Below are 27,056 nucleotides of genomic sequence, written 5' to 3' on the forward strand. Positions count from 1 at the left end.
CTGTAGAAAGATATTCATAGGTATACACATTAAGCTGCGGGCACTTTTTCACAATTATTCAATTCCTCATCTCTTTCCACCGTCTGTGAGTGACTGGCTCAAATGCCCCAGTTTCCATTAGTCATGCCAAAGGTACCCATGTATTCAATTCTAACTTCACTATGAAAATACAGTGTTCATATATGTTAAGCCTTTCTTTCCTAATTTCGTACAGTTTGGTGGATACACTACTTGATCTTGCCTATAGTAATTTACAATATACTGCAGTTCAGTTCAGTTCAGTCGCTCAGTCGTGTCCGACTCTTAGCGACCCCATGAACCACAGCACGCCAGGCCTCCCTGTCCACCACCAACTCCCGGAGTTCACTCAAATTCATGTCCATCGAGTCGGTGATGCCATCCAGCCACCTCATTCTCTGTCGTCCCCGTCTCCTCCTACCCCCAATCGCTCCCAGCATCAGAGTCTTTTCCAGTGAGTCAACTCGTCGCATGAAGTGGCCAAAGTACTGGAGTTTAGTATCAACAGTCAAAAATGTTAGCAGGATCTATAAGTATGTCTGAATTTGACAAGATTGAATTTCTTGAGGATAGGAATCAAGTTATAGTAATCTTTATATTTCTTAACAGCATATAGTATTCTGCCTTTTATGTAAAGGGCATTAAATCAACTTAATTGAACTTAAAAACAACAAGGTAAAGGAGAAGCAACGTCTAACTGCTGCTCCATGAATGTGAACCTTGGATTTGGTCAAAGTCTGAGTGCCTTTGGGACGATCACAGTCTCGGGACCTCAGAAACCACTCCTGGAGAGTGGCAGGCAAGAAGACAATAAAGAGCAAAGTAACACTAGGATCACTCTCACTCGACAATCTACCCAGGAAGTGAAAGAGGGTGCTTCCACACCTCTCCTTCCTATCACAATTGAGAAAATACAAGTTTCTTGGAGGCCAAGGATTTTGTTTGATCACGACGCAGTTGCACAAACAGCATCCCAAAATTATGGATGAGGTGCTCCCCAACCCCTTGCTGGCCCGTAACTGGTGGGAAATAAACATTTAGATGTGTGTCTGTCATCTCCATGAGAATACGCTCACATATGACACATTCCTTGAACACAGAGCCTGTACCTTAATCCTTCTAAATCCTTCACAAAGTCCAGTACCTAATAACTTAATCACCTTTTAACTTTAATTGAGAGGTTGCATTGATAGAGCTAGAGAAGACAGGAGTTCTGGGATCAATCACCGACTCTACCAATAACTTCAGGCAAGTTATAACCTTGCTTAACAGACAAAGGGAATTATTTTGCAACTTGAAATCAAGGTGCACTTAACAGGAACAAAAGTGAATAAATTTATTTTTAGATGGTACTGCTTATTAATGAAATAGCAGTCTTATGCATTAAATATCCACTTATTTTTGGTCATCCCCAGTGAAATATCCTAAAGGAAATCAACCCTGAATATTCACTGGAAGGACTAATGCTGAAGCTGAAGCTCCAATACTTTGGCCACCTGATGTGAAAAGCCGACTCACTGGGAAAGAACCCGATGCTGGGAAAGACTGAAGGCAGGAGGAGAAGGGGACAACAGAGGATGAGATGGTTTGGCAGCATCACTGACTCAACAGACACGAGTTTGAACAAACTCAAGGAGATAGTGAAGGGCAGGGAAGCCTGGCGTCCTTCAGTCCATGGCGTCACAGAGTCTGACATGACTTAGCAACTGAACAACAAAGTGAAATGCTTGGGTCATTAACTGATCTACAATCTGGCCTGATTTAGGAAACGTGTCACCAGATTATCCCTGAAATCCCTTCCAACTCTAAAGCTCCCTGATTATCTAAGAATAAGCTCAGGACAATCCAGGAATCACAAATATGCCTTTCCTTCACCCAGTCTGCTTAAGAAATCCAGGTGGGAGGAGATGTAATGCCGCAGAGCAATCCCTGCGCAAGGCGTAAGGCGTTCCCAAGAAGAGAATGTGGCAAGAAACAGGCCCGGGGGCTCAGCACCTAGGTACCTGGCACAAAGTATACTGAAATCACCTGAACTGAGAGGCAGCTCTTAACTATTAAGAAAGATTTGTTCCAGGACTTGAGAAACTTGCGTCAACCAGTCCCCTCTTTGTCCCCAACAAGACTGGTAAGAAGTCACCTCTCCTGTCTGTAGGATGACAGACTGGACTAGGATCTCTAAGGTCTCTTCCAGGATAGTCCCATGCGAGCAGAACTGAAGATGTTGAGCACTTCCTCTCCAAGACCAGGAGTAAATTCCTGTCCACTTGCCGATGCGCTGAAAGCCCTCCCTGCAAAATGGAAGAGCGCTTCCCTACAGGACACACGTCCCCCTAACGGGGAGACTGTTTCGAACCACACCCGTCCTCTCTTTGGAAAGAAGGGCGCCAAGTTCCTCGCGTGCACTGGAAGGAAGGCGGAGACGGACACTGCCTGCGAGCTCAGGTCTGGACCTTTGGCCGCCCTTGCACCGTGCCGAGGGGCAGCAGGATTGCACCCCAGAGAGCTGGGGGTGTGGTGAAGGTCACTGCGTGCCCGGCGGGACGGTCGAGGGCCCGGGCCGGGGCTCACTCACCCACAGGCTGTTGAAGTAGTCCAGCCCGCGGCAGATGAGCGCGCCCGCGTGCGCCAGCAGCACCTGCACGCCCAGGTAGCTGCCCAGGCTGTAGAGGCCGTAGAGGAGCGGGCCGCCGGCGCCCAGCAGCAGCAGCAGGCGGCGGCGGCGCAGCGCCTGCTCGCCCAGGGCCTCCACGCCGTAGTCCGCGAAGCAGATCGGCAGCAGCAGCGCGGCCAGCACGATGGGCGTGTGCGCGCGGTGCAGGCGCTGCAGCCAGTGGCGCCCCAGGCGCGTCAGCGAGCTCTTGAAGGGGTGCAGGAAGGTGCCGCACAGCACGGCCCAGAGCAGCGGGCGCAGGAAGGCCTCCAGGATAAAGTAGACGAGCACGGCGGCGCCGCAGCACAGGCACACGAACAGCACCGCCCCGGTGTTGTAGAAGGCCTGCTTGATGGGCTTGTCGAAGCGCAGCGCCAGCGCCGCTGTCCGCGGGGTCTCCCCGCAGCCGCCGCCGCCGCCTGCCCCGACCGCACGCTGAGCCCGCGGCGCCCGGCTCGGGGAGCCCCGCGGACTGAGTGCCTCCTCAGGGCCGCCATCGTCGGCCATGGTGCCTTCGCGCTGCCGCCGCCGCCGCGAGACGGTACTAGGAGGCCTGGAGAGAGGCAGGGCGGGCGACACGCGGCATTGTGGGAGTTGTAGTTCCTAACTGACCACCGAAAGCTCATACAACCTTTGAGGAACTCCAACTCCCAGAGAGTATAGAGAGCGTTCTTTCGCCCTCGGGCTCCCTGTGGTTCATTGGTCCCTGCAGAATTCAGGTAACAGGTTTCTGGGGTCTACATGTTAGAAGAGGCAAAAAACAAACTTTCCTCTCCCCACCAACATACAGTATAAGAGCAATGTATGCTAGCTCAATTCAAGTGTTCTATTAGTCACAAACTGGGGGGAGGGGAGGAATGGCAGATAACAGCCTTTACACAAAACACCCTTAATCATAAAACAAAACAAAACCCTCCCTACATTCGCTGGTTAATGTCAACTTTTAGGGAGGCAGAATCCCCAGAGTCACTATTTTCACAGATTGAAAACCCAAGCTCCACATTAGAATCCGTGGAGGAATACTTTAAAAAGACCAATTACCATATTCAGTTTTATTGACTTAAATTTAAGTGTTGGCTCTGGCGTGTTTGGCAGGATTTTAAATAGCGATTACCACATGGCAGACCCTGTTATAAATGTCTCATTCCTATTAACTCATCTGATCCTTAGAACAACCCTACAAAGAAGACGGTGTTATTATCCCCACTTCTCAATGAGGAACTGAGGCTCAGAGAAGTTAAGTACCTTGCCAAGGTACACAGCTAGTACGCGCAGAGGCAGGATTCAAACTCAGAGTCTGACTCCTAAGTGGATTCTTACACACTAGGTTAATAAATTGGTATGACAAGGGAACCTTTAGCACAGGGGTCCTCAGCCCCCAGGCTGCGGACTGGTACCCATCAGGGGCCTGTTAGGAAATCAGTGGCTCAGCAGGAGATGAGCATGGGGAGAGCAAGAGATGCTTCATCTGCAGCTCCCCACTGCTGGCATTACAGCCTGAACCAGCCTCACCCCCAGTGGAAAAACTGTGTTTCATTAAACCACTCCGTGGTGCCAAAAAGGTTGGGAACCACTGCAAGTTTAGCATATTTTTTTTAAAGCTCTTCAGAAAACTCTAATGTGCAGCTATTGTTGACAACCATGTAGGTGTTAATGCTGGTGCAATCTAAAACTCCTGAAGGAACCCTCAGTCAGAGTCTCAAACTGCCACTGTTTCATTTTTGAGACCTGAGGTCAGGTCAGTTGAGCCCCCAACCCTAATTTCGCCCTTTTGCATGGGAGTGATGATACAAACTCTTGTGTCAGAAGAGAAAAAGGAAGCTCTGAGACAATGCATGGTGCTTCTGTTGTCTTGTTGGAAAGGTCCTGGTACCCAAGCCTACTACTTGTAAAACACCTCCAGCGGCATTTAATTTAGAAGAAGGAGAGGGAAAGAGAGGGGAAGAAGGGAAAGAAGAAGAGAAGGAAGGGGAAGAAGAAGAGGATGAGGAGAAAGGGAAGGAAGAGAAGTAAGAGGAAGAAAAAAAAGGAGGGAGGAAAGACGGAAGGGAAGGAGGAAGGCTTTACTGAGTACTCAATATGAGAGTACTTTGGAACTCTGCAAGTTACCCCTCTTCTGTTCTCAACAAATTTTCAAGTAGAAGAAAAAGTGATTCCTTTCCATCCTGTTTTGGGTTTCAGGTCACAGTCCTTGGTTTTCAAGTGGTCTTTGGACTTTGACTCTGTAAATCATTTGCTTCAGTTGTCCTAAACCGTCCTTTTTCCTCTTTACTTTGTTCAGGGCTGCTGGGGTAAAGACTGCCTGCCAATGCAGGAGACGCAGGGGTATGGGCCATTCATAGTACAGAGCATAAGCTCAGGGTTTGCTGAGCAAGTGAATGGATGATTCGCTATCCTTTCAAAAAAGTTGTTTGTGCTTCCTGTGAGAAATAGTACTGAAACACTGGGAATGTTTCTCCTATGTAGTCCTATGATTAAGAGCAAAGAAAAATTAAAATACTTGGATGTAGGGCCTACAAAATAAATTTGAGTACACACGGTCTACTCCAATCTCTAACTCACAGGGTATATGCTTTTAGGCACATCCTCCAAAATGTGAGGCTACCTGAAGTGAAGTGAAAGTCACTCAGTGGTGTCCAACTCTTTGTGACCCCATGGACTGTAGCCTTCCAGGCTCCTCTGCCCATGGAATTCTCCAGGCAAGAATACTGGAATGGGTAGCCTATGACTTCTCCAGGGGATCTTCCCAAGCGAGGGATCAAACCCAGGTCTCCTGCCTTGCAGGCAGATTCTTTACCGGCTACCAGGGAAGCCTGAGGCTACTTGGGTTTTCTTTTTTAATGCCAGGTAGCAACTCACCTCAGGGAAGAACAGCCTCTCTGGGCATCCGGGTACAGTGACAGTGCAGAAGACTGGATCAAGCTGACCCTGGGACCACACTGCCCTTGGCCTGCTTGTTGTGTGAACTGATGAATTTCCTAACCATTTAAGCCAGTTTGGGTTCAGTTTTACATTTCTTGCAACAGAAAGCTTTCTGGCTGATAAAATGATAACACCTACATCGTTGGCTGCCGTGAGGATAAAATGGGAGAGTGTGGCCAAAGCAGAGGCACAGTGCCTGGGACATGGTGAAAATCTGGTAGCGGTTCCCAGGGTGACTCCTCGTTTTGTCCTAGAGATGCCAAGAGGCCTCTCTTAAACCACAGTCAATGTCCACAGACTCCCAGGACATCAAGATAAAAGCCCCAGAGGTAAACACAGGAGAGGATTCTCCAGGGCATCATGTCTGTCTTAAAGTGTTTGCTGAGTTGTAATGAGCACCTCCTTTAAACAGAAATCTTGTGCTTACAGTGCAGTGTATACATTACACATAAAAGGGGTGTGTACAGTACAGGGGAGAAGCCATGTGAAAAGGTAATCAAACAGACATGCATTTAGATTCCACATATGAGTTACCACTCTCTTTTCACAAAACCCATGGCAGACATCGCTAATAAATCACTGAACTCTCTCTCACCGCTCTCACCGAGCCTAGATACAGCTTCAAAATCCTTCTTAGCAGAACATACTAGGGAACCACTACCAACTCCACAGAGTAAGCACACAAGAGGAAACATATTTGCCTTTTCTATATTAAACTAGCCATCCAGAGACTTCCCTGTTGGCCCAGTGGCTAAGACTCCACACGCCCAACATAGGGGCTTCTGGGTTCAATCCCTGGTCAAGGAACTAGATCCAGAGTGCTGCAGCTAAGACCAAGTGCAGCCAAATAATTAAAAAAAAAAAACACACCTCACCATCCAGCGTCTGATACTGGATAAAATTGGCCGACTAAAAATGTAAATAAATGGTTTAGAAGAAAAGAGTTTGGGAAGTATGAACATGAGAAATTACTAAAGGTTGTTTTTTTTTTTTTTTAAATCTCAGTGCCTGAAGAAAGAATGATGCAACCAAGTCTGATACCATCGGGCCCTGCCTGACCACTTCTGCTTATCTCTTCTATTCCTGTGCTGAGACATGTGCCCTCACTTAAAGCACAAGTCCTCCAGGTCACTGAGTGGAGTCTAGCCTTTCCTGCTTCCGGGCTCCTGTTCATCCAGTCTAGGCTCCTGCCCTTCTGGTTTGTACCATCCAGCTGTAGCTGACCTTCCAAGCCATGTCAACAAAGACAAGTTTACCAGTTCACTAAAAAGGTCAGTGAAGAAATTACCAAATTGGTTCAACCAACCCAGTTGAGACCCAGCTATCCAGCAACAGACCAGATGAGTGAAAGAAACCTGGGAAGTTCTTTGCAGGAAAACATACACACACACAATCCCCCTTTACAAAAAATCTGCAACCAAAATTGCTTCCCCTTTCTCTTCCAGGGTAGGAGGAAGTTCGGTAGAGGGGATTGACATCTACAAGATGAATTTTGTGATTAACGATTATTACTAAGAGCCAGAACTGCCTGTCTAAAAAATGGCTGGCCTAAGTGTCCTTAGCTCCCCATCTTCACAGAAGTGATTTTTTTCTGGAATGTTTTACCTGGAATGATTGACGTATGAGAGCTACGGACCAGGTCTTGGAATTCCCAGTCTACCTTGGCTCTGTTCCCAACACTATACTCCAGCTAACACTGAGGCTACCCAGAGTGTAAACAACCAGCATTCTGCCGCAAATCAGGGCAAGACGGATCCACCAGGAGCTGGTGGATGCATTTCAGATTGACCGGACTAATCTGTATGCAGGTCAGGAAGCAACAGTTAGAACTGGACATGGAAAAACAGACTGGTTCCAAATAGGAAATGGAGTACGTCAAAGTTGTATATTGTCACCCTGCTTATTTAAACTTATATGCAGAGTACATCATGAGGAACGCTGGGCTGGAAGAAGCACAAGCTGGAATCAAGATTGCCGGGAGAAATATCAATAACCTCAGATATGCAGATGACACCACCCTTATGGCAGAAAGTGAAGAGGAACTAAGAAGCCTCTTGATGAAACTGAAAGAGGAGAGTGAAAAGGTTGGCTTGAAGCTCAACATTCAGAAAACAAAGATCATGGCACCTGGTCCCATCACTTCATGGGAAATAGATGGGGAAACCGTGGAAACAGTGTCAGACTTTATTTTTGGGGGCTCCAAAATCACTGCAGATGCTGATTGCAGCCATGAAATTAAAAGACGCTTGCTCCTTGGAAGGAAAGTTATCACCAACCTAGATAGCATATTAAAAAGTAGAGACATTACTTTGTCAACAAAGGTCCGTCGAGTGGGGTCACTAAGGGTCGGACACGACTGAGCGACTTCACTTTCACTTTTCACTTTCACACATTGGAGAAGGAAATGGCAACCCACTCCAGTGTTCTTGCCCGGAGAATCCCAGGGACGGGGGAGCCTGATGGGCTTCCGTCTATGGGGTCACACAGACTCGGACACGACTGAAGTGACTTAGCAGCAGCAGTCAAGGCTATGGTTTTTCCCGTGGTCATGTATGGATGTGAGAGTTGGACTGTGAAGAAAGCTGATCCCCAAAGAATTGATGCTTTTGAACTGTGGTGCTGGAGAAGACTCTTGAGAGTCCCTTGGACTGCAAGGAGATCCATCCAGTCCATTCTAAAGGAGATCAATCCTGGTGTTCATTGGAAGGACTGATGCTAAAGCTGAAGCTCCAATACTCTGGCCACCTCATGCGACGAGTTGACTCACTGGAAAAGACTCTGATGCTGGGAGGGATTGGGGGCAGGAGGAGACAGGGACGACAGAGAATGAGATGGCTGGATGGCATCACCGATTCGATAGACATGAGTTTGAGTGAACTCCGGGAGTTGGTGATGGACAGGGAGGCCTGGCGTGCTGTGATTCATGGGGTTGCAAAGAGTCAGACACGACTGAGTGACTGAACTGAACTGAACTGCATCCGTCCTTTATTTACAACTAAACTATCTTTAGTGGAGAATCAAGTCCTGCTGGGTTTGAATCCTAAGCAATACTTGTTTGTACACCCTTGGCGCCACATTGATGTCACTGCAGCCTCCAGCTGATCCCTCTATCTGCCCTCTTGCTCCGTCACCGTGATCATTCTAAAATACAATCTGATCCCTTCAAATCCTCCTTACCATGTGGGAAGGTTCCAAGCTCTTTCCTATGACGTCAAAGTTCCTCTGTGAGGTAGCCATACTAACCCTGCCTCACCTCTCCCCACTCCCTGCTTCATCCTTTATCCTCCAGCACTTGGGTGGCCCCTAACGATATCCAGGAGCTAATCCCTAGAACCTGTGAAGTATGTTACCTTACTTACACTTTGCAGATATGATGAGGTTAAGGACTTTGAGATGGGGAGATTATCCTGGATAATATGGATGGGGTCTAAATGTAATCACAGGTATCTCTATCAGAGGGAGGGAAGGAGATTAGACTACAGAAGAGGAGAAGCAACCTGACATCTCCGACCACAGAGGCAGACACTGGAGTCGTGAGGCCATGGGCCAGAGAATACTCACAGCTACCAGAAGCTACAAGAGCCAAGGAAGGGTTCTCTCCCCTGGAGTTCCCAGGAGAAACCAGCCCTGCCAACCTCTTGATTTTCGCTCCATACAATTCTTTTCAGACCTCTGGCCTCCAGAACTTCAAGAGAATACATTTCTGTTGCTGGAAGCCACTAAATTTATGGTAAGTTGTCACAGCAGCAATCGGAAACTAATACAAACCCTGTCAAATGACAGTGGTTCCCAACTCATCCTGCTGGCTTTTCTCCTGGGTTGCTCTCCTCTTTCTTGAAGATGCCTCTCCACATCCTTTGCCTGCTTTACTCCTATTCCTTCTTTAAGAGTCAACCTCAGGGACTTCCGTGGTGGTCCAGTGGCTAAGACTCCGTGTTCCCAATGCAGGGGGCCCAGGTTCGATCCCTGGTCAGGGAGTTAGATTCCACATGCTGCAACTAAAGAGTTTGTGTGATGCAACTAAAAGATCCTGCATGAGCAACTAAGACCCTGTGCAGCCAAATCAATCAATAAATACTGAAAAAGAGAGAGCCAGCCTCAGTACTACACCTGCTTTCCCGGTTACCCCAGGCTGGGTGAGGATCCCTATTCCACCTGAGCATTTCCTTACACTGCAGTCACCAAACGATATGATCGCGGTGTTTATGTATGTGACTCCCCGAACAGGCTGGGAGCCTCTTAGAGGCAGAAATCAAGAGCGGGTCTTCCTCTTGTCCTCCATGTGTAGTTTCTCACATACAGACTGGGACACAAGAGTCCTCAATAAACATTCACTGAATGAATGAATCGACAAGTGGTTAAAGCCTCTTGACCTCCTGGAAGCAAGTGACTTGCACGTCCACTCCACTTCAGCAGGCTCTTTTTACAGCCCATCCCCTGGCCCTTGCACCCGGGACTGAGCCCTAAGAAACTTACAAGTCAAACATCATCAGCCAGGGTCAGGTCTGATAGCTGAGCTACCCACTGAGAATACGGCAAAATAAATACCACAGGATACCAAAACAAATACCACTAGGATACCAAAAAGTAACCAGATACTTGTTTGGGGAGGTGGTAAGAATTACAGCCTATAACGCAGAATGTGGTAATAATTAATTCTTTCTTAACGTGACATTCCTTGTACTTTTCAACCTAGTCCCAGTTTCTCAATTTGCTCAGCTATTGCATTCTGCAATTTCCACGCCACCCTGATGATTCATAAGCCTTTACCACTAAACTAACTGCTGTTAACATACAATATGATTTAGTTACCACTAAGGTCTATAACGAAATTCTTAGAGCTAGTGTGCACTGTTAGTCAACTAAAACTATTTAAATGGGATTATAGGCCTCCATTTACTATCTGATAAAGGCATTAGGCTGAAGCTTTAAATACAGATTTTTTTTGCAAATTGTTTTTCTGCAAATATTTTTACCTGACTACTGCAACATGGTTTTTTCTTTGTCAGGATGACAGGCTCTCATCTTCTCCAAGGTTTATAACTTCACAAAGACTTTACTTGATGAAAGGATGTAAAACAAACAAACATAAAATCAAAAATGCATCAGAGTAAAGCAGTAAAGAATTGCAAACTTTAATTCCATCAACTGAAGAATTTCAAACCATGTTGAGAATTTCTATTTTAAAGTTTAAATCTAGTTAATATATTCTAACTCTAACATAATCCTCTAACTATAGGAGTATTTGTGATGTCAGATGGGCAGAACAATCACTTAGGAAGCAGCTAGGAATATTGCTACAATTACTTTACATAAACAGAAATCCATGTCTTTATTAGCAAGGTACCACACATCATAGAGTAAAAATTCACATAGGACAGGCTTATAAATATACATAAATCTCAAAATCAATCACAAGTAAATATTAGGTACACAATTATTATAAAACAAATATAACCCATCAATGTCTAAAGGCATAGTTCTTACAAAATAGTATTTGATAGACAAGTCTCAAAAAAGTATTATTAATACTTCTGGAGCCAGATTGTTCCAGCATATCAGCACATCTGGGGGAATAAGGCATGTGGAGAAGTTGCATTTACTCTTTCAGGTGGTCAGGACATTCTATCTGATGAAAAGATAACGGCTTTAGTGATCTGGGTGAATGCCACAACCACCACAGCACCCCATAATCCTACAGAACTGATCACTCTCCAGAAGAATGGAATGGAACAGCTATTTGCCTCAATATCCAGGGGAAATGGAAAACATTAATGGAATATCAGCATAGTTGAAGTGAAAAATCCCAAAGAGCTTGATGATTCACTTAAGTCTTTAATCATATTTAAAATCACATTAATAGCCACTATTTTCATGAAAAAGAATGTATACTTAGCTATTAAATATAAAAACAACCAAGTATAACTTGAAACTAAATAACTGATTAAATGAATAAGGAATCTAATTAAATATAAAACATGGATAGGTTGCATCAACATGCCATTTGCTCAGTTCACACTAGTCTTAGTTTCTTAACTAACCTATAGAAAAGTCAAACTCAACAATGACACTTTATACATTCTTAACAAGTCATAGAATGTTGAATGGAGGAGGCAAAGTTAATAAAGGACCCAGGAATCCTTTCTACAAACTAAACTACCATAAACTCAAGGGTAGTTTTGCCTATAATACGATGTTTTACCTCTTGAGTTTTAAAGTATTTAAGAGATCAGAAACAGAGACAATCCTGACAAAGGCTATCAAATGGTATATATATAGGCATTTACGTATAAACACAGTGCTCATCACATATGCACAAATGTATATACAAACACACTGAGAATAATCAAACCGTTCGCTAAACATAACCAATTCTGTTTAGAGAACAGAACAATTCTATACAGTAAAGTATTTCCATCTCAGCATTTGGACTATTGTGGTGGTTCTCAAACATATTTCCATTATGATACAGGAGGTGATGCCATAGTCACATGTGTAAAACACTCCCATCCCATGAATGTAATAGATTTAGGTAATACTTAAAAATTGTCTAGAGGAAAATACATTAGTCTGAAACATTGTACAGCCGACCCTTGAACAACACCAGTGTGAACTAGTTTGAATAGGTCCACTTAAAAAAATATGGATCTTTTTCAATAGTAAATATTACATTGCTATACGCGGTGAGGCTGGTTGCATCCTTGGATGTGGGACTACAGATAGGAGGAGCCTCAGACATGGGAACTACATATTTTGGAGGGCTTACTCTAAATTATAGGTGGATTTTCCACTAAAGGACAGTATCAGTCCTAAGCCTTTGTGATCTTTGAGGGTCAACTGTAATCCCACCATGAAGAGCAATGGCACAGTAAAAGTCATTCACAATTGCCTCAACCTAGATAAAATAAAACTGCTGTTCACCCAGCTCTGACCTTACTGCTCTCTCTTTCACATCAACTCTGGAAAATATATTAGAATGCAGGTTCTAATGGGAATCCATTATCAAGATAACAATCCATAAATTCTAATTTATTTTACAAATTACTCACTAACATTGATATTTTTACAGTTAACCAGTAACAACTTACATTTCTGACAGTATCTTATGCAATTGATCATGATAGCTGGGTCATTTAGCTGAGAGCAAGAGTGGGAAAACCACAGTCCACAGGCCAATCTGGCTCCTATTTTTGTATGGTCTGCAAGCTAAAATGGTTCTTACATTAAATTTTTTTTTAATCTAAAGAAAAATATGGGTGACATGTAAAAGTTATATAAAATTTGAATTTGTGTCAGTGAAGTTTTACTGGAACACTGCCATGCTCATTGGTTTATGTATTGTCTGTGACAGAGCTGAACAGCTGAGAGAATTTAAAGCCTAAGATATTTATCATCTGGACCTTTACAGAAAAACTTTGCTGACCCTCAGGCCAGAACTAAGAATGACAATCTCAGTGGTAACAGCTCTTAAGGACAAAATCCTGAATATAGACTGTAAACTTAATTACAGAAACAGTAGTAAAAAACTCTGTGGGATGCAATCTATCCCTGAGTTGTCCAAACTGTCCAATTTCCTTAAGGACAGAAGCCAACTAAATATAATTAAATACGGCTCCTGCATTTTGTCTGAAATCATGTTGGCAAATTCAGCTTTGAGACTACAGTGAAGCAAGAAAAGGGCACTAGGCTCTAAGTTGGAAGACCTGGGTTTTAGGTAAGTCACTTTTAAGACAAATAGATTCTAATCTTTTCCAATCTGTGTATTATTTTTAAATAACATAAAAAGCACTAAAATGGCAAAATAAAGAATCAAAATGTTTCAAGAAAAGAAAAAGATAGAAAGTAAAATGTACCCCTTTCCCTAAATCTTAACTATAAAAAGTCCTCTTATTCATTGTAAATTGCTTAAGTGGGAAAAAAAGCACTTGGCTAATTTGAGTGTGGATAGTGGGTTCCATTTAATGAAAGTTTTAATGAATGTGCATGTGCCTTTTTAAAGTAAGTGTATTGGATAAAATGGTGTCTCAAGTCCTTGCCAACACTGGTACATGCTCAGTCGCTTCAGTCATGTACAACTCTTTGCAACCCTATGGACTGTAGCCCTCCAGGCTCCTCTGTCCATGGGGATTCTCCAGGCAAGAATACTGGAATGGGTTGCCATGCCCTCCTCCAGGGACTGAACCTGCCTTTCCCACGTCTTCAGCACTGGCTGGCAGGTTCTTTACCACTAGCGCCACCTTGGAAGCCAACACTGGTAATTCATGTCAAATGCCTAGCCTCAGTTTTTTCATCTGTAAAATTGGACTAATAACAGAATCTACTTCCTCTGGTTGTTGTGAGGATTAAATGAGTTAATCCATGTAAAGTGCCTAGAATAGCACTAAGTAAATTTAGCAAACATTATTATTCTACCTGGGCATTTACAAAAATACACTCCCCTGTAACAAGTACAATGTTAGAAAAAGGTCTACAGAGATAAAATAGAAGTTGATTCTCCTATACTACGTAAGAATTAATGAAATTTCAGTCTACAGAATTTTAACTTTAGTATGTGCATTAACTGATGATTCTCTGAGATGATGGTGAAATTCAGTTTTGCATTCCTGGTCTATAAATTCTCATTTCTGAACAATGATTATTGTTAAAAATGTCAAACTCTGTTTTACAGGGTAAAACAGCATTGTTACGAAAGATATTTCTATTTATGTTTCAAAAGACAAAAGCTCAGTGTTTGCTAAGAGAATGACCACAAGTAGAAGAACATGAAAACGTTGGCCAGTCTGGCAATGTATGTGAAATACAAGCTTTGTGAACCAGACTTGCCACAGAAGTAGCTTCATTTATGCCTTCATTCAACAAATGTTTGCTGAGTACCCACTACACAGGAGTGTCTGTTACAATGATGAGTGACACGCTATAGTCCCTCCATTAGGGAGTTAGCAGGGAGGACAAGGCAGCAATTACAGGAAAGTGGGATGAATAAATGACGGGGAAGCCGAGTGTGCTATGAGAGCGTTTGGCAGGGGCCTGAACCTACTTAGTCCAGGGGATTGGAGGAAGAAACAGCTATGCTGTGACCTGAAAGATGCATAGGAGTTCAGCACACCTAGGCAGTGGAGACTGCCTGGGCACAGGGAATGTCAAGAGAGGTGAGAAATTGGACTGAGAGCAATTCAGTCTTGCTGGGACACAGCAAGGTGAGGAGTGGTGACGAAAGATGACAGTGGACATAATCAAAGTGGTTCTCATTTTCCACCGATGGAAATGAGATATCCTCGAAAGTTCAAAGCACAAATGTGCAAAACTGGTAATCCAAGGAAAAGCAGTTCATGAAGCAATTAGCCTGACTTGAAAGTAAGCAGAAGGAAAATCCCTTAATTTATTCTTTCCCTGCCTGCTCCAGAGACTAGCTTGAGTCTCGATTTCGTTGTAACCTATTTATAGAGGAAATACTATACACGAGAGGGGGAAATATAAAAATATTTGCTTTCTTATTTACAAGGGGGGTTGCACACTCAGTGTCCTCACAGATACACAGCCACCCACAGCCACCTTAGAAGGTGACACCCAGGCCATCCTCAGTGCCATGAGGCACTGCAGTCTGGTGGAGCCTGGGACTTGAGTCAGATGACTTGAGTTTGAAGCCACTGCTCAACGACACTCTTCCTCTCTCCACCTGCAATGAGGATCATTGCTCCTGCATCCCTTGGGTGCATGTGATAAATTGTGCAAAGTCACAGAACTGGGATGCTTTCCTCATTTTTGTTCAGTTCCAGAAGAATGTGAAAGCCTTTTCCACAGGGGAAGTGGCCTTTCACCTCCGACATGGATTCCAAGGATGGCATTAGAAATCAGTCTCCAGTGTTGTTTAATACAAAACCCACAAAGTTGGAGTCAGCTTTAAAGCAATGGGGTGGGGTATGGCGGGGAGCCAGAAGACTCCAGAACTCTACAATGGGAATGCCTCAGCAGCATACACCCATAGACTCTTTCCCTCTAAATGGGCTGTTAACTCAGACAGCTGGAGTAAAGCAACCTTTGGGTTCTTTTGAAAAAAGGAAGTGCATTAAGTCAAGACATTAGTATAAATTATGCTGACGGCTAACCCAATTTACAAGTCTGAACATGTGAATGGATACTCTAAGTAAATTCACTTGATGGGGCATTTTCTTATTTTAAAAATGTCATTTTTAAAAGGTTTCTACTCCAAATTTCTACAATCTCCAAAAAAGTGTTAATTTATTATCAAAATGCCTTGAATATTTAAGATGATTTGTCTATTATAATACATTTAACTGTACTCAACATATGTTGATTCTGACAACAAAATTAGCTGTAATCACAAATGAATACCTTAATTTATTAAATACAGTGGTAGTAGAGTCCAAATTCTAACTTCTAAGAATGCCCCAATTTTTTATCATTAATATAATTTTACATCTTCAGGAATACTCACAGTTTTGTTTCTAACTTTTCCAAGCAGCAATAAAAATGTGCTCTCTTAGCTACTTACTGGTTGAGAAGACATTTCAAATAAATCTGAACCATTTTCATATCACTGTTAGCTCCATCATTCTCCTCAGGAGCTGTGCAAATATCTAGAGCTTCATGCTCTGTGGAAATTTGAAAGTTCTTCTGCCTAAAAGGCCGACTGTGAACTTGGGCCATCCAGCGAAGTTCTCTTTAGTATTACTCCAAACAACTCCCTTGAACTGTAGTTGGAAGAGTGAAGGTTGTTTAGAGACACAGTTTCTAAGCCTGGCTTTCTCTGCTATGTGTTATCTGAGCAGTCAAGGCTACATGGCACAAGAGTCATAAAAAGTGTCTTCCTGGTTCTCAAATTCCAATTGGTATAATAGTGATGGCAATAATCATTTTCATCAAGCCAACTCAGACATGTTGTAAAGCTCAAGTAAGAAAACATATTTGAAAATGAGTGCTTAGAAAAGTTTTAAGTACTTTCTAAAAGCATGGGTCATTATTAAACAACACTCTTCAATTAGAAAAGAAGCTTGCTCTTTTTTCCAAAAAGCTGAATCATATGTGTCTTGTTTTTATTTTTTTACACAATAGAAGCTAAAATAATACTGAATATTTTTAAAAAATATACTAAAGTCTTTCTAATGCATTGACTCTGTTGGCTCTGCCACTGTGGTTAAGGGGTTCCCATCAATAAGTAGAAGGTCAGGGCAACAATTAGAAGCAGACAGAACGGAGAGGAGAAGGTCTGATAGGCAGCCGATGGCATAAAAATGTCCTCGTACTTGTAAATACTGACAACGCGCTCTGAAGTCGGTGGTGAGTCTATATCATGTCGGGTGATAGAGCCTTTGAGAAGAAAGAAAGAAAAAGGAAGCAGCAAGAGAAAAAAGGTACAGATTTAAAATGATACATGCAAACCACAGAAAAATGAGACAAATCTTCAAAGAGCTGCTATTTTTTCAAATATATTTTTAATATTAATATATGGATCACTAACAACTCATGACCGACTCCCTTGCAGATGGAAGTCTTTGGGATGTAAAGTGGTAGCCTACCCAGGCCAGATCAGAGAGGATGTGCTGTGTGTCTACAAGTCTGCATGTCTGTCTGGCAGAGTGCAATGGAGTGGTACAAAAGGAGGAGAATTAAGATACCAAACAAGTCTTAGGACGGAAAACATTTTTTGAGCTGGTTAGAAGAGGAAAAAGGGAAAGGCTGTATGTAAAGGCTGCTTCATAAGCTAAAATTGATAGGAAGGGCCTGACCTTCTGATTAACCAATATGAAACTCGGGTGAGGGAGACATGCCTATGAGTTCAGAGCAAAGATCTCCTTGGAAAACGTGCCTCAAAGGCAGGGTTTTGAAGGTACTATTTGCCAGGGAAGCTGTGCCATACTTGACATGCCCAGCCCCTACCCCAGTGTCCATGCTGGCTCTTGTTAACACAAACCAAACTCCTCAGGTTGGCAACTGTTTTTGTCTCAACAGGTCCTACTCGCCTCTCTTCCCTAACCTCGCTCACTGGTCACCTTCGTGAATTCCCAGGCTTAACCATGTACCTCCAGTTCATGCCCTTCTTGAGAGACATCTAATCCCATATCCTCCCTTCAAGGCTCAGCTCACAGTTTATCCTCTTTGAGAGACCTTAAGAGGATGGATAGGGTTTGATCACCAGAGAGGCATTAAAATAGTGTTCACGAGACAGGAGAAGCACAAGCCTGTCTGTACGGTAGGAACACGTCCGTGTTGTTTGGCGATACTGAGAACAATGAGAGCAGGCTGACAGTGCTTATCAGGCAAAGTCTCCAGCTTTGGGGAGGGCTTAGACTATGGGGCCATGACGCCATATGTGCAAGAAGATGACCTTCTGAGGTACAGCGCTTGCCAGCAATGTCAAATACTTCTGTTCATTTAACCCTTAGAATAATGCTATGAATTCAATATCATTATCATCCTCATTTTAGATCAAAAGAAATTAGAACTCAGAATTTAGATAAAGGCTAGATACAGCTACCAAGGGGCAGAAGCAACACTCAAACTCAGCATTTTAGACTCCAAACCTCATCATTTAAAATGAGTTCATTTCTCCAGCCTAAGACATAGTTTATTTCCCAGGGTACTAAGAGTAATCAAAAAATATAATTGCGGATTCATTGTCAGTAACCTGGGAAATAAGCAAATGGAAAAGGGGTCACAAATCTGGAGACATCCAGATGTTTTCCCAACTAGAAACAGGCAAAGAAAGGCATGAAATTTCCAATCAATCAATGGCAACAATTTGAAGGAAAGAAAAAGATCGTATTAGGCAATGGATGGGAAAAAACAAAAAGTGAAATTGTCAGTCGTATCCAACTCTTTGTGACCCCGTGAACTGTAGTCCACCAGGCTCCTCTGTCCATGGAATTTTCTAGGCAAGAATACTGGGGTGGGTAGCCATTTCCTTCTCCAGGGGATCTTCCTGACCCAGGGATCGAACACGAGTCTCTTGAGTCTCCTGCATTGGCAGGTGGATTCTTTACCACGAGCGCCACTGGGGAATCCCCTGAGCTGATTCCTCAAACTCTCTAAAATGAGGATGATAATTCCTATAATTCTGCAGGACATGGTGAGAAGTAAATGAGACCACTGTGAGAATTAGAGTCCACACACCATATACAGCAGACATACGATCTGTTTCATCGAGCCACAGCTCATCATATATTATCCTGTATATCTCACTTTAACTATGCACGTGTATAACTTGCCCCATTCCACGTTCATGTGTAAGTCCATTACTATACTCTGAAGGCAGGATCATGTCTCCTTTTTCTATGTTATACAAAGTGCTCATCACTTTCTTGTAAAGAATGACTCCCAGTCAATAATGACTCAAGCACAGCAGTGTCTGGTGTTTAATCCAGATGCCAAAATGTAAGCTTACCCTGAATGGCTGGACCCCAAGCAAACAGGTAATACCAACTCAAATGCAGATCGACAATTGTTTCATCTCTGGGAACATTTACAGGCCGTTTAAATCTGCAGGTGACCCGATTGTTCTCAAAGACTCCTTCTTCATCTCTGGCAGGGTTTCTCTGAATCTCCTTGGCCCACTGGCCTACATTATAGAAGTGCTGTATGCGGACCCTGCCATTGTCGTCGTGGACACAGGCCATGACATCGTCACCACCCTAACACAAAAGATGATGGATGAAAAAAAGTTAAAGGTGCATCGTAGGCAAACTCTTCTGCTAGAAAGAAATTTCACTCCAAAATATACATTCCATGACCTCTGTAATTGGAAGTCCCACCCCCAAAATTGTTTTAAATGCCATTAAAAAGCTTTAATCAAGTGACCAGAGTTTGCACCACCATATCTGACACTGAGTCTCCTCATGTGCCACTTAGGGAAGATTACGTCACCAGCTCTCGAGTAGTCCTGCCGAAAACACAGACACTTAACCTCATCATGAGCAAACAATTAAATCCAAATTGAAGGTCATTCTACCAAAAAAAGTGGCCTGTAACCTTCAAAAGGGTCAATATCATGAAAGACCAAATAAGAAAAAGCTAAAAAGCTGTTTCAAAATCAAGAAGACTAAAGATATTGTCATGTCAACACATGAAAACTGATGGTGTTCTTAGACAGAACCTTGCATCATAAAATAAAATTTTCTATAAAGCATAGTATTGGGGCAAAGGGCAACTTTTGATAGTGGACAGTGTATCTGATACTACTACTATATCTATGTTAAACTTCCTGAATTTAATAAATTATATAAGGAAAAAGAATATCCTTGATCTTAGGAAATACCCGCTTAAATACTTAGGGTTAAAGGGTCATGATACCTTCAATTTAACCTCTCAAGTTTGTAGAAAATAATAAAAATCATAAGTAGTAGAAGTCAGAGTAGCAGTAGCAGTCGCAGCACCATCAGAGAGAGATAAAGCCCGCACGGCAAACGTTACTGTTTGTGAAAACATTCTGGAACCAGATGGTAGTGGTTCCACACCACGAATGTAGTTGATGCCACTGAATCGTATACTTTAAAACAGGTAAAATAGTAAGCTTTAGGTTGTATACGTTTTACCACAATAAAAAGTTACCATTTGGTGAAACATATATATAGGAGTTTATGAGACAAATCACTGGAAAAGACCCTGATGCTGGGAAAGATTGAGGGCAGGAGGAGAAAGGAATGAGAGAGGATGAGATGGTTGGATGGCATCACCGACTCAATGGACATGAGTTTGAGCAAACTCTGGGATATAGTGAAGGACAGGGAAGCCTGACATGCTGCAGTCCATAGTGTCCCAAAGAGTTGGACACAACTTAGCAACTGAACAACAGTGAAACATATACATATAGGAGATTATGGTCCTACTGCCAGCATCTGTTGGATCAGATGAGCAAGAGAATTCCAGAAAAACTTCTACTTCTGCTTCAATGACTATGTTAAAGTCTTTGTGTGGATCAAAACAAACTGTGGAAAATTCTTCAAGAGATGGGAATACCAGACCACATTACCTGCCTCCTGAGAAATCTGTATGCAGGTCAAGAAGCAATAGTTAGAATCGGACATGGAAGAATGAACTGGTCCAAAATTGGGAAAGGAGTATGTTAAGGCTGTATATTGTCACCCTTCTTATTTAACTTATATCCAGAATACATCATGCAAAATGCTGGGTTGGATAAAACTCAAGCTGGAATCAAGATTTCCAGGAGAAATACCTGTAACCTCAGATATGCAGATGACACCACCCTTATGGCAGAAAGCAAAGAGGAACTAAAAAGCCTCTTGATGAAGGTGAAAGATGAGAGTGAAAAAGCTGGCTTAAAACTAAACATTAAAAAAATGAAGATCAAGGCATCCAGTCCCATCACTTGATGGCAAACAGATGGGGAAAAAATGAAAACAGTGACAGACTTTATTTTCCTGGGCTCTAAAATCACTGCAGACGGTGACTGCAGCCATGAAATTAAAAGACACTTACTCCTTGGAAGAAAAGCTATGACAAACCTAGACAGCGAATTAAAAAGCAGAGACATTAATTTGCTAACAAAGGTTCATCTAGTCAAAGCTATGATTTTTCCAGTGGTCATGTACCGATGTGAGAGTTGGACCATAAAGAAGGTTGAGCACCAAAGAACTGATGCTTTCAAACTGTGGTGCCAGAGAAGACTCTTGAGAGTCCCTTGAATAGCAAAGAGATCAAACCAGTCAATCCTAAAGGAAATCAGTCCTGAATATTCATTGGAAAGACTGCAGCTGAAGCTCCAATACTTTGGCCACCTGATGCGAAGAGCCAACTCATTGGAAAAGACCCTGATGCTGGGAAAGATTGAGAGCAGAAGGAGAAGGGGGCAACAGAAGCCAAGATGGATGGACGGCATCACCAACACAATGGACATGAATTTGAGCAAACTCCAGGAGGTAGCAAAGGACAAGGAAGACTGGCATGCGGCAGTCCACAGGGTCGCAAAGCGTTGGACATGTCTGAGTGACTAAACAACAACAACAGTCCTACTCCTGCAACTTGTCTATAGGATTAACGTTAAAAAAAAAAAAAAACACTAAAAAAGTTAAAGGTGTTTATCAGTTATAAGAAATGTACCCCTCTGTAGAGAATGCTGATAATGGGGGAGGCTCTGCGTGTGTGGGAACAGGGTATATGGAAATTTTCTGTACCCTCTTCAATTCTGCTGTGAACCCAAAACCTCTCTAAAGAATAAAATCTAATAAAGAAATCAGCAATGCATTATTTCCAGAGAAAAGTCAATGACTATTACAAAGAAGTTCCATTTTGCTTTTCCTATGCATCAGGTTTTGAAAATTTTTAAATCTGTGCTTCTTAGAGTAATAGGAAGAGAAAAAGAAACCTAGCTTTTTAAAGGCCTTTAGATAGCAAAATGTCAAACATGAAATTTGGATGCTTCTTACCCAACCTCCCTCCTCTGAGCCCACTAATGGTAACAGCTGCACCATGGGTGCCAGTCCATTCCTGGACAAGAAATGGTCAACTGCACTGCAAGCCAGCCTGTTGGATGGCACACAACCACTCTTTCTCCCATTGACCCTGAAGTAGGAGATAAGTGATGTAGACTAGTATCCATGCAATCTTACCAGGTGGACCCACTGTTTTGCCACCTGGAATGAGAAGCTCATTCTTCTAGCAACCTCTCCAAAAACAAACTCAATGGAGTTTTGATTGCTTAGCCTGATTCCCAAATCTCTTCTTATGACCCACCTATAACCCAGGTCCAATCCGCTGGCAAAAGCCTGTCAGTATTACCTTCAAAACATATCTGAAACCTGGGCCCTTCCCACCACTCCTGCTGCCCTCATCTCATTCTAAGAGCCTCAGAACAGACCAGGGGAAGAGAAGCATCTTATACAAAAAGCAGCTGCACGTGCAAAGGTTCAACGGCCTGAGAAAGTGTGGCTGTTTGGGAAGGACTTTGGCACAATGCATCACCTGACCTGCCTCTTGAGAAACCTGTATGCATGTCAGGAAGCAACAGTTAGAACTGGACATGGAACAACAGACTGGTTCCCAATAGGAAAAGGAGTACGTCAAGGTTGTCTATTGTCACCCTGCTTATTTAACTATGCAGAGTACATCATGAGGAACGCTGGATTGGAAGAAGCACAAGCTGGAATCAAGATTGCCAGGAGAAATATCAATAACCTCAGATATGCAGATGACACCACCCTTATGGCAGAAAGTGAAGAGGAACTAAGAAGCCTCTTGATGAAAGTGAAAGAGGAGAGTGAAAAGGTTGGCTTGAAGCTCCACATTCAGAAAATGAAGATCATGGCATCTGGTCCCATCACTTCATGGGAAATAGATGGGGAAACAGTGGAAACAGTGTCAAACTTTATTTTTTGGGGCTCCAAAATCACTGCGGATGCTGATTGCAGCCATGAAATTAAAAGACGCTTACTCCTTGGAAGGAAAGTTATGACCAACCTAGATAGCATATTAAAAAGCAGAGACATTACTTTGCCAATAAAGGTCCGTCTAGTCAAGGCTATGGTTTTTCCCGTGGTCATGTATGGATGTGAGAGTTGGACTGTGAAGAAAGCTGATGGCCGAAGAATTGATGCTTTTGAACTGTTGGAGAAGACTCTTGAGAGTCCCTTGGACTGCAAGGAGATCCAACCAGTTCATTCTAGAGGAGATCAATCCTGGGTGTTTATTGGAAGGACTGATGCTAAAGCTGAAACTCCAATACTTTGGCTACCTCATGCAAAGAGTTGACTCACTGGAAAAGACTCTGATGCTGGGAGGTATTGGGGGCGGGAGGAGACGGGGACCACAGAGAATGAGATGGCTGGATGGCATCACCGACTCGATGGACATGAGTTTGAGTGAACTCCGGGAGTTGGTGATGGACAGGGAGGCCTGGCGTGTTGTGATTCATGGGGTCGCGGAGAGTCGGACACGACTGAGCGACTGAACTGAACGGAACTGATGGCAAATGATGAGGCTCTGGAAGAAAGAGGGCAGAATGTGGCAGAGGCACACACACGCAGGGGTAGGGAGCGGACAGCACCCTGGGTTCCTGCCTGTTCCTGTCCACAGTCCTTTCTGGCGGCCAGACGCGTTCTTGACAATGTATGATGTGGAATACTGAATTGCTGGACCCAATTCCTCACTCCCCTGTGGTCGTATTATACATCTACACCTACACATGGCCTCTTGGTTGGGAAGGATACTTCTCTGCCCTTTCATTCTGGGTAAGGCAGCTGGGTGACTTACTCTGGGCAATGGAATATTACCAGCAGATGTGATGTGAACACAGGTTTGAAATCAGCTTGGATGACTCTTGTGCTTCTGCCTCTGCCATGAAAAAAACATGCCTTGGGAGCCACTGGTTCCAGAATGATTAGACAATACCTGAATCCAAGCCATGGACTGGAGCCAAAAGCAACTAAGTCCCAGCCAATCCATACACATGTGAGCAACAAATCAATGCTGACTGTTATCGGCCATGTGCTTTGGTGGGGCTCTCTTGCAGCATGACTGTGGAATTAACTAATGAATACAGGTACCAGGAGATGACCTGTACTCTCATAACCAACCCTTCCCTCTCTGTTTAAAATAACTTGAATTATTTTTTTTAACTTGTAATCGGAGAGCCATAACTAGTATAATCACTATCATGCTGTGATCAATTTACTTGCTTGGAAAAAGAAAACCAAATACCAGGAATTGTCTTCTCCCATTTAAAAGTGGCATGGGCACTTAGGGAAACATAACCACGCTCATTCTCTAAAATCTAAAGTGGTACAGCAGACTGAAGAGAACAATCACCTTCTACCACGATTTGTGTCTTACCATTTTCTTGTCTGAAGAGAATCCAACTGCTACCCAACCATCGGTGTCTGCACTCAGCTCAAATTCCACATCAGCCCCTATCATCCGGTAGCTTAGGAAGTAGTCGCAGGTCTCTGCATTACAGCCCGGTTTGCCGTATCTATAGGATATACCAAAACAGGTATTACTGCTTCCTCCTCTACGTATTCAAAATACATTAAGAGAGCATCTCTGTGTCAGGCAGAATGTTAAGCAATATGAATCAGATCTCTGCTACCTGGGATCTCAAAATCACCATTTCATTCAGGAGAGACTACGAAGATGATCTGCTCCTCTTTATCTGTGTACAAACGAGGTCCAGAGATGAGAAGGGACTTGCAGAGTGAATCAAGCTGTGGCATGGGCCTCAAGTCCTAGCCAGAGTTCTCTACATCTTATTAGAGTTTCTCAAATATTCGCAATTACCAAATTATTTCTAACTCCTTTTAGAGAGCAAAATATCCTGAGTTAATAATTTAAATAATTTAGATTTCCATTTCTTTTCATTTACAAATTTTCAATTAACAGAAATGGACAAACTGAATACAGATTAAACTACAAAACCAGGACCTTTTAAATTCATAGCATTCAGGGGATAAATGATGTCATTGCCTGAAACTGACTTCCTACTTACCCACCAGTGGTATGTCTGATTGTATTCCACAGGGTCTTTATTTTGAGCCTGTGTCTTACTACTAGTCATGACTCCATTCTCCTCTACTTTTATCTGTCTGAACTGCTCCAAAACCCTTATGCATACAAGGCACCAAACGAATGCCTCATTTATTTATATTCACTGGATGCAAACGCATCATTTACTTAAAAAATTTGCCTTTGCTCTATCAAGCTGCTTGGGGCTAATACAATTCAGACACTAAAGTAAGATGTTTATCCAGATAATCAGATTATGCATTCGTTAATCTGTTTAAGAAGCATCACTGAAATAAAAACATGAATTTAAATTTTCTTACAGAGAACTTGTGGCTCCTTTGAGGAACAGCAAGCCCTAGTTTTAGGAATACTGCCTTTCAGAAATGACTGAAAACTCCAGCAATGGGTGGGATAATCTAAGCTCAGATAAAAGGTATCTAAAGGCATAGGATGCAAGGCTGCTAAGTACTGATGGAGGAGGGAGACAGGGAACATGCAGCTTTGCAGGCAGATACCCTGAGCAGCTGGCAAGGGGTGTAAGCTCAAGACCACAGGAACTAGAGTGAAAAAGCTGAAAGGGGTGGGCAAAGCTAAGTAAGTGGGCCAGAAAGCAAGTCTCCCTGAAGCCAGCAGGGCACTAAAACTCCTTTTCTTCTCAAAAATATCCCCTAATCACCAGAATTATTCACTGCTGGCTATCTTCCTCAATAATAATAGTATCACTAGATTTTTAAAAATTCCTTAGAAATACTCTTGCAATCCAAAAACTCAAACCACCTATATTCAGTTTTTAGTCCTTGCACTTTGAGTCCCGAACCAAAAAAAAAAAAAAAAACACATTCATTGCAATGGCCATCAAAATCTTTATTCAAGGACAATTTGTTTTTGGAAATAAAGGACTCAAAGAAAAGGAGGATTTCCCAACAAAGCAGAGCTGTCTAGATGGAAGGTCACTGTCTACAGTGCTGTTTTCTAGCCCCAGTCTATCACATCTAGATAGAATACTACTAATAATCAGGCACTAGATCTGAAATAACTAGCTGGACACTATAATCAGTGCGTACTGACTAGCTAGGATCATATAGCTATCCACAGTCATGACTGTTGTTTTAAAAAGGAATTGGGTTTTAGACACATCTGATGGGTTGGCCCAAATGTTCTCGTTTGGGTGGTTTTTCCATAAGATGTAATGGAAAACCCAAATGAATATTTGGGCCAACCCAATATTATTGCCTGTCCTGCCCACACCCGTACCGAATGAGCAGAGACAAATTCTGTGTCATGTAATTCTTCTTCATACAGCCAACTGGTTAGACCCTCAAGTCAATGGCATACAGTTATAAATGAAGAACCAGAGAAATAGGTTCTAGGGCCAAGGGGCGTGAGCCAGCTCAAGGCCTTTAAGACTGTAACCTGGGCTGGCCATTGGAAATAGGTTATATTCGTGCTGAAGTTATGAGGGCTGTGGGCCCCTGGTGAGAGTGAACTGCATGCAATTTAAATACTACCTTGAGAAGCAAATCAAAGTCTTAGCTTTAAAGTTCTCCAACTCACAGATCTACCGACCTAAAGCAGCCCTTAGTCTTCCCACAGTCATCCACTTTGATTTTGGCAAACGGATCCACAGGAGGAGCAGTAGGGAAAGGGTAACCTGGCCAGTGAGAACAAATAATGGTTAGAAAATCCAGGTACAGCGTTTCCAATGAGAAAAGCTACTTTTTAGTAGGTTGACTATTCTCTATCGCATGAGTCTAGAAATGGTCAAGGCCTCAGAAAAGAGCTCAGTTGATGCCTAATCACCCTCAGAGGGCAGGTGTAGGGCACACATCTTTGAACCCAGCCTACGTGTTAACTGAGAAAGGGCTTTCTCCTCATTTACAGGTAGGGTGCCTGGAGCACTGAAAGAGGACATAATATCATAACCACTGGCTCACCAGTGTCCACTGGAACATGAAAATAGAGTTTTATACAATACACTTGCTCTAAGAGAAGGAAT

At 43.0% G+C, this 27,056-nt stretch overlaps 2 protein-coding genes across 5 annotated transcripts in view; both read right to left on the bottom strand.

Annotated features, from left to right (window-relative positions):
* TMEM245 (transmembrane protein 245) overlaps positions 1-3,231 on the bottom strand; it is an 80,790-nt gene extending 77,559 nt beyond the window's left edge. Inside the window, exon 1 of one of the 2 annotated variants that reach the window (XM_055427536.2) lies at positions 2,591-3,231. In XM_055427536.2, the coding sequence (XP_055283511.1) occupies positions 2,591-3,175 (585 nt within the window). In that variant the 5' untranslated portion in view covers positions 3,176-3,231. The remainder of the gene's footprint in view (positions 1-2,590) is intronic. The other variant, XM_055427537.2, reaches the window with a different exon arrangement.
* Positions 3,232-10,135: 6,904 nt separating this feature from the next.
* FRRS1L (ferric chelate reductase 1 like) overlaps positions 10,136-27,056 on the bottom strand; it is a 28,923-nt gene continuing 12,002 nt past the window's right edge. For 2 of the 3 annotated variants that reach the window (XM_055427543.2, XM_088838252.1), the window contains 4 exons: positions 26,627-26,711; positions 24,392-24,530; positions 18,993-19,239; positions 10,136-16,918 (listed from right to left, as the gene is read on the bottom strand). In XM_055427543.2, coding sequence (XP_055283518.2) covers positions 16,746-16,918; positions 18,993-19,239; positions 24,392-24,530; positions 26,627-26,711 — 644 coding nt within the window. In that variant the 3' untranslated portion in view covers positions 10,136-16,745. The remainder of the gene's footprint in view (positions 16,919-18,992; positions 19,240-24,391; positions 24,531-26,626; positions 26,712-27,056) is intronic. The other variant, XM_055427542.2, reaches the window with a different exon arrangement.

This window comes from Moschus berezovskii, chromosome 7, assembly GCF_049115385.1.
Source record: "Moschus berezovskii isolate FMDL1 chromosome 7, NW_MosBer_1.0, whole genome shotgun sequence".
Lineage (NCBI taxonomy): Eukaryota > Metazoa > Chordata > Mammalia > Artiodactyla > Moschidae > Moschus > Moschus berezovskii.